Raw genomic sequence first — 9,047 nt, 5'->3', positions numbered from 1 at the left:
ATTGATTTTTAGATAGTGTAACATACCTTAATTGACTGCAAATTAGCTAGGCCAGGGGTGTGCAACCTTTTCAATGAAGGGTCCAATTGAAGTTTTAAAATTGTTTGGATGATTGCACATTAAGTAACCCTTATTAATAATAATCAACAACACTTTATTTTTAAATAAATGTTTGAATAAATAAATCGCCCAAACACGTCTCCTTCGTATTGCATGTTTGAACAAGTCGCCGTGTGAATAACTCGTCACAAAGAGTTTGTTTTGTTTTAGTATGTACGTGGTAAAATAATAAATTTTTATAAAATTAATTATTATAAAGAGACAGGCGATAAAAAAAAATCAATTTTTGAAATGCGTGCCGCATAAAGATGTTTAAGGGACCGCAAGCGGCTTGCGGGCCGCCTGTTGCTCATCCCTGAATTAGACATTCGTTCCTTTAAAGTTTTTATTTAAATAACAATAAAATAACTCTGTATATATATCTTATTCTTTAAACATTAAACGTTTGAGAAAATGTTATTTTATTGTTCTGCAGAACTTACGCAAATGTGGATCATATGTTGAAAGATGTAAAAAGGAATAAGGAATTGAGGTCTGTCGTTGTCGACTTGTTCTCCGTGATCGTCCGCGATGATGACGTCACCTGTGCCACCATCATCAGCGACGAGGTTTATCTCAACGTGTTCGATGAAACATTATTTAGGAAAGCTCGCACTATGCCTTTTGTCTTCGTGGGTATTTTTATATTTCTTTATTCATATTATTGTTACGTACTGTGGGTTCGAAATGAATTACCACTGGTTCACAAGGAGAACATTATTCACAAATCAAATGGTCACCCTACTTTAACACAAAGTATATTTTAGCTTGATCCAAACTACGCTTCCAAATTGCTTAAGAAATTACTGTCCAAATAACTCACTCGGTCACTTTAAATCACTGATCGTAGATTTATTTAAAAACAAATTGACGGAAAAAACACATTATCCTTATATCCTTGCCCATGGGCAAGGATACAAGTATAATGTGTTTGTGTAAAATGATTGATGATTTTATTTAGGCTATATTTAACAAAGTAAATACACATAAATATGAATTATTAAACTTTTTAAAAGATGTGTTGTTGTAGAGTTTCTTCCTGATTCTTCTCCGCAACTTATAACAACTATGGGAGGAGAGTAGAATCAAAAAAAAAATTAACGACCAATTTGAGTCCTGTTAAAAGTTCTTATGTTGAATAAATGATTTTTTTTCTTTTATTTCTGTATGCTAATTGAGGTAACTCCTTAGTCCATCCGTTTTCCCCTTACAAAATATATTCTGGTATTATTTTCCAGATTGTTGTGGCTGAACACGAGGACCTCCTGTCACCGAATTATTTGACGTTAAAATCGCTGCAACAAGCGCGGAAAGACGGGTGCAGCGTTTATGTCATCGTCCTCGCTAATGGCTTACAAGCCGGCCGCTTGTTAAGATTTGGTGATCGGTAAAAAATTATTTATCCTTTATTAATGTCGTTAGACTGCTAGAAGTGCTAATTAATTTCTATGGAAACTTTGAACATACTATTTCGAAAACTTTTAAATTTCGAATAGTTTATATGTAAAATAACTTAATCCATAGTCCGCAAAATGTGTAAAACGGCCTAAACAGACTGGCCTAATGAATTTATATAACCTGTGGGCAATTAAAGAAAATTACAGTTGATTATTTGGATAAAATTAACGACAGAACAAAATTTAAAAAAAAAAACAGATGAACTAGTTATTTTAAGTTTTGTATAAAAAAATTTGAGCATTGCATAATCATCATGTCAGATAGAAACCAACCGTAAGGGATAAGCTCTCCTGAAGATCGACATGACCGGTTTAAAAAAGATATTCAGACATATAACAATTAAAATGAAATTAGTAACCTGTTTTAGGCAAAATTAACAATAACATAGATTAAAATTGGTATTGGTAAAAGCATGATATCCCACAGATGGTCAAAAGTTTTCATGGTTGTCCTGTGCTTTATCTTTTGTATAACCTGTGGCATGTTTTGTATTAATATATTAAGTATTAATTTTACACAAATTGTCTGTAAGTACAGTCTGCGGTATTTAAAAAAAGAAATCTAGAACAGATAATAAAAGTATTGTATCTTACAGACATCGTCTTATGGATACAAGAGCTAAATATATAATGCTACATGATATAAGATTATTTAATCAAAAGCTACATTATTTGTGGAAAAGAATAGTAAACGTCGTGTTTTTAAGAGAACATGGTAAAAACATTCGTAATGAGACGTGGTTCGACCTTTCCACTGCTCCTTTTCCATATCCAATCAACGAGGTAGTAATAACGAGAAAAGTCGATGTATGGAGAAACGGAAAATTTCACTTCAAAACTGATGTATTCGCCGACAAAACGAAGAATTTAAACGGAGAAGTTCTTAATGTTGTTTATTTAGAACATTTACCTTCGGTTGTGGTTTCTAAGACAAATGAATCGAAAGTTGGTGGAGTTGAAATTGAGGTAACATTTTAATAAAAATTATATTATCTGTGGTAGGCCGGTTGCAACGTCATTGTGACAACTGCCGCCAAAATTCTTCAAACATATTCCTTTAAGTTTTGGAAGAATGTAAAAAGTTAGTAATAGTGAAATAACCTAGGACTTTCAGTCAAAAATACCACATTTTAAGCACCTATTAGGAGCAATGTTATTCCAGCGTTTGACGACTTGCGAATATACGTCGCTGGTTACATTCCAAGAATACAGTCTTATATAACTCACGCTTTGTGCATTAACTAGGTTTACCACTGCTCACAAACAAGCTCCTAGTGGACAGGCAGCACCATCTTCTGCGTACCATAATACCACACTGCCAATGTCAACCTGTCCGCCAAGCGTGACTATTATATCCCTTCTTAGATATCTATAGGAGAGGCCTGTTACTGGCAACTGTAATAGAATTAAAAAAAAAACATCACGTAGTACGAAGAACTAACCACAATTCTTCTTCAGCCGATGGATGCCCACGGCAATGCGAACCCCCCCCCCCCCCCACAATTCACCTCGATAACCTGCCCAACGCTGCTCGTATCTAGTGACTTCCTGTCGCAAAATCTTTGGTCTACCTAGTGTGGAATCTACCCACGTCGCATCTGTGGTCGCCATTCAAAATCCTTTCGGATCTCTCTATCTACTTCGAATTATAATAAAATAATTTTCCTGTTATAAATAAGTTATTAATTTCAGATATTAAACACGATAGCTGCAAAAATGAACTTCAAACCGAAATTATACCAGCCTATCAATTGGGAAACAAGCAAGTGGGGTCAAAAACAACCGAATGGTTCATATTCAGGGTTACTGGGTGAAATGGTTTCCGGTAAAGCCGATATCGCAGTCGGAAACCTTCAGTACACATCTCAATATCAGGAATTGACAGATTTGAGTATACCCTACTCGGCTCAGTGCTGGACTTTCTTGACTCCGGAATCAACGACAGACAATTCTTGGATGACTTTGATATTGCCTTTCAAGTTAGTAATCCGTACGTCACATTATTTGTCTCTTTTATTCTCACACAGCCAAAACAGTTTTCTTTAGACGTGTCTAAAGTGTGGAAATATAGTACCCGGCGATTAATATTGCTCATCGACATTTGAAAAGAGACAATCGGCTAATTTATACCTATTTTTATATTTATTACGTCTCATTTTAAAAATAGGTATAATGGTGTTTATTATGTACAGTTGTAATTTTCAAAGAAAAATTGGTGAATTTTATACAAAGAATAAATATAATTATCAAAAACTGTTTGTATTTCGTGCGACAGAGATAACGCTCTACGTAGGTGAAATTAGCCGTTTGTCTCTTTCCATAGGTCGATGTGCAATATTTATCGCAAGGTACTATACTTTCGTACACTACCGTAGTTTTAAAATCTAGTTTGGGCATCAATAACTTAGACTAAAACAGGAGCATCACATCCTTTTAATAAAATCCGCTTGGAATTCATCTTTCAAAAATATGATGATGACCATAAACCCATTTTATCTCCAAATCTCTCACAAGTCTGACGCACTACACACAAAGAGAGAATAATATCTAACTACACTTTCCTCTTTTCTCCCATTTCACCTGCCTACTTAACACCTCAATTCCAGAGTCCGGACTCTGTGTTTGGCACTAATCGGTGTAAAATAATTCCTGAAGGTTCCCCGTGGAGGTGTGAAACACGTGTTGAGTGGTTTGACGGTGGTAGTTGTGTAATTCGCATTTTTCGCATACGCATTTATCAGCGGGCTGGCGAGCGGTGCACTTTGTTGCACGACTACCACTGCATGTGCGGAAGTGGCTAAATATTGGTCCTTTTCTCCCTTACCTCAATTCCAATTCGTAATCAGTACACACGAAAAAACACTTCGCTCCTCAATCGTCTACTTAGATATCCCCCCATAGTACTGACTTTACTCACTCCTTCGCAATACAATATATTCTTCTCTGGAACATGCTCCCTCTGCTCCCTATGCTGGATTCAAAGCTGTTATGTGACAAGCTGACGAAATCATCACGATAGCTGAATTTTATTATTTATTATATTTATATAAATAGTATATATAATTATATTATATAGAAGCCATTAGTATATTTACGTTAGGTATTTTTAAGTGAATCTTTTCCTTTTCAATTTGATATTACTTTTTTTTATTTTACTTTTTGTTCGTGTTTTACGATACCAACTATTTTCACCTACTTTTATATCTCACCTCTCACACCGTTAACAGACAGAGAATGCCTTCGGCATTAAATTCGCCGTTATACGAAAATGTGATAGTTTTTAAATAAATAAATAAATGTGGGAAAACAATAATACAATTCTCATAGTTGTAAAGATTCATGTTTATTTCGACTAGAATTGAGAATTTCTTTCTATACACGTAAGGTTATATACTTATGGAACTATTTATTGAAATCAGGCGTTATTTTGCGGAAGTCCATCTTAAGTAAGAAAAGGACCAATATTTAACCACTTCCGCACATGCAGTCACAGTCCAAGTCACTCTGTGCTTGGGACTAATCGGTGTAAGATAACTCCTGAAGATGCCCCGTGGAGGGGTGAAACACGTGTTGAGTGGTTTAACGGTGGCAGTTGTGTAATTCGCATTATTTGCCGCATGCACCTTTATGAGCGGACTGGCGGGCGGTGCACTTTGTTGCACGACTACCACTGCATGTGCGGAAGTGGCTAAATATAGGTCCTTTTCTTATTTATGGAACTATAGCAATAGAGGCGTTTTTCAGCCATGCGGATTACTTCATCACACAACAGCATTATATTTCAAACAGGATATACAACCCTTTTACTCCTCAAGAGGTTATAACGCACTGGAAGATCGTTCCACCTCCTATTTTATTGGGAACAGGGATTTACTACTTTATTTTATTATCTTCATACTCTTCTTCCATTTTTCACAATCTCTATCTCTCTGTTCTTCATTCCATAATTCCCACTATTTTTCTCTTCCGCTCTAATATCCTTTCATCCATCCTCAATTACTGCAGTTTAGTTTATTTATACAATTTATATATATCACAGCTTTTTTAGTTAATTTTGGATCTTATACCTATATATAACAGTTCACTTATTTTAAATAGTAGTATTTTTACATATTTATTTCTATAATAATTAGTTCTAATATACATTTTTGAATTGCACTATTTTTCTTATCATTTGTTCCTATTTATTACTGTACACTGGAAGATTATACTATATACGAAGTACGTGGCAGCTAAGAAAACTATTTTAATATTTATTCTGTAGTTTAAAATTTAAAAAAAGTAATGAAATATGTTATAAAAATCAGTTTTTTTATTTACAGATTGAACATGTGGATTGCCGTGCTTCTAGTGTTGCTAGGAACTGGCTCAATATTTTTTGGTCTGGCAAGATACTACATGTATTTGATGGATTACAGAGGAAAAATAGAGGAGGAAAATTCTTTAGCAGTTCAGAAGAAAGATGTTACTATAGGTTTAAATTTTATTACCAATTTTATAATATATGCTTGATTATATATAGCGTGATTTAAAATAGGTGTAAAATCTATAAAAGTTTTACACTTGTATATAATCATCCTGTATATATATGAACATTTAAGGTCTAAACCTTAGCTCGGTCGGTTTTAATTATGGAATTGTTAAAACAATTTTATTTAAACCTTTGTAACGCTATATATATAACAAATATCAATCTATTAATATATTGATCGATTGCTCGCATATACAAATATTTACTACGCAACTAAATAAGGTGACAAGAATCTTCTGTATGACTTTAGATATGCAATAATATCATCATTATAATTTGAAGCATAGATTGATCACTGCTGGGCATAGGCCGCCACAGCTGGGCAAAACCTACCACAGTTGTCCTTAGGCCACCACAGCTGGACATAGTCCACCAAAGTTCTTACCGGCCTGCGATCAACCTTCAGACAATCTGACGTCTTTCAGTCAAGGGCGTTATGTTGCGCTTGTCGGTCAAGGTCTGGAATAGACTTTGACACCTCTATAGTTATCTATTCTGCCCTATGACGCTTGTCCACAGGAACTAACCAGCCAATACATTAGACTATATCCACTAATGTCACTGATTTTATTATCTAGTTTCTTTTTTTAAAATGCAACCTTTTTAATGCCTTCAAAACCAGCCAGATACAAATTTTACTGCCAAAAAGTTTTTATATTGAGTTTATATAAATTTTATATGTAGTTTTTTTTCGATCATGACATCCACCTAACCATCTTTTGGTCTGCACAGTAAATTCCGGCCGTTACCCTCTATATGTAAACTCGTTTTAATAGTTAGTATTTTAAAATTAATACTAATTAAATAAACCTGATCAGGCCATAGGTCAATGACAGGCTAGCTTGTGGTAAATATTATTTATAATTATTTTACAGAAACGACATCAACCGGCTTGTATTTGTTCGGTGAAATAACCAACAGCATACTTTACACGTACGGAATATTACTTGTAGTGTCATTACCGAAGTTACCATTCGGTTGGTCAATCAGACTGTTAACAGGATGGTACTGGCTTTACTGCATTCTTCTGGTTGTGTCCTACAGAGCCAGTATGACTGCCATATTGGCAAATCCAACGCCTCGAGTCACTATCGATACGTTAAAAGAGTTATCTGATAGTAAAATAAAATGCGGCGGTTGGGGTATTGAAACAAAGAAATTCTTCGAAAAATCTCTAGACTACATTGGCCACGATCTTGCAAAAAGATTCGAACTAATCGACGACCCCGATTTTGCAATTAAACGTATCGCACGCGGCGATCTTGCTTATTACAACAGTAAAAACTATTTAAAATATTTAACTGTTAAAAATAAAATCAATATAAACACAAGGATATACAACTACACATTGAACAGTACAGATAAAATAAATATGGACAAGAATTTACACATCATGACGGATTGTGTTGTTAATATTCCAGTTTCAATTGGTTTCCACAAGAACTCTCCTCTCAAACCTCTAGCAGATGTATACTTGAGGAGAATCGTAGAAGTGGGTCTCGTTGAGAAATGGTTGAATGATGTGATGCACCATATAAAGACATTGGAGAGAAATGATGAAGAAGTAAAAGCACTGATGAACTTGAAAAAGCTCCATGGAGCATTCATAGCACTTGCAATTGGTTACTTCATAAGCACAATTTGTCTGATAAGTGAACTGATGCATTGGCAATTTGTAGTAAAAAAAGATCCACAGTTTGATATATACTCTTTAGATTTGTATTACAGAAATAAAAATAAAAAACGATAATTTAAATACAATTTAATTATTCACATTACCACAATTGTCATTATACAATAAATAGTTTTTTTGTTCAGTCGTTTTATATTTCTGACAACATTATTTAAATAACCGCCATTTTACCGAAATTTCTTCAGACAGAGAACTATTACCTATTAAATTAACATTATCATTTTAAAAACTTCAAATCATAATAAAGTATAGCTAGTTTTATTTATTACATGAAATCTTATTTAATCTATCATAATTATATTTGATAAGTGCAGAAAAGATTTCATACAACCATTGAAATATCAGTCATATAATGTTTTTTTATATCATGAAATTCAAAAATGGAAAATCTAGGTTAAAGTCAAATTATTGCAAAGATAACTCCTGTTCATTTTAGCATAAAAAAATAACAAAACATGCGATGAAACAGATCTAAGCAAATTACTTAACACATTCCATGCCATGTGGGGCGTGTATGACCCCCGTTGCAGTTTCCATTTAGGCCATTTGCACTTCACATTGAAAAACAAAGATTTCAAAAAAAATTAATTGTAGGGTCGAATATTTATAACTTCACATTACATATGCGCATATGTAATGCACATTAAAATTTAGAATTTTTCCTGTTAATTATAGCTTTGAAGAATTAAAAGTGTTAAGCACATGTCTTAAACAACTTTCTTAACTTTTGTATTGTGGGTTGAATATGCTCCACATGGCCTGAATGGAAAAATCTTCACAATTTGGCATGGCATGGAAAGTGTTAATATTTGGCACATCAAAACAATATACATAAGGTTTTCACAAAATTTTAAAATGAATTTCAAGTGGCGACATATTTAAATGTTATAATTATTAGTTTTATTTCCATCACTAAGTAAAAATATAGTCATAAGAATATAATAGTCAGTAATACACTATTAACCATATGTAATATACTTAATTTAACATGAAAATTACATATTAGTTATAGCAAAATAAACACCAGTTTTAACATAAACGAAACCTTAAAATATAAATGCATCAGACTAATTGTCAACTAATACATATATTTATTCATTCCAGCACATAGTGCATTTTTAATCATTCCCTCAAAAAATTTGTCTACTTATGTATTTGAAATTAGTTAATTTTCAAATACATACATAATTTAACTACATGAAAATATTTTATAATTGAATGAATTTAGTATTCATTGACATAAATAGGATAAATTATGTTAAGAAAT

The 9,047-nt window shown here is 33.2% G+C and overlaps 1 protein-coding gene across 1 annotated transcript; it reads left to right on the top strand.

The window, feature by feature from the left end:
* Positions 1 to 557: 557 nt before the first annotated feature.
* Ir68a (Ionotropic receptor 68a) lies at positions 558 to 7,837 on the top strand. Its single transcript, XM_068773583.1, has 6 exons — positions 558 to 731; positions 1,338 to 1,486; positions 2,153 to 2,522; positions 3,249 to 3,535; positions 5,879 to 6,030; positions 6,963 to 7,837. The coding sequence occupies exons 1-6, from the start codon at positions 558 to 560 to the stop codon at positions 7,835 to 7,837; spliced, it is 2,007 nt and encodes a 668-aa protein (XP_068629684.1).
* Positions 7,838 to 9,047: the final 1,210 nt, after the last annotated feature.

This window comes from Battus philenor, unplaced genomic scaffold (assembly GCF_028537555.1).
Source record: "Battus philenor isolate CCGP_79_NKW_IND1 unplaced genomic scaffold, ilBatPhil1.0.hap1 SCAF_6, whole genome shotgun sequence".
Classification (NCBI taxonomy): Eukaryota; Metazoa; Arthropoda; class Insecta; order Lepidoptera; family Papilionidae; genus Battus; species Battus philenor.
This window is presented reverse-complemented; position numbering and strand designations above follow the sequence as displayed.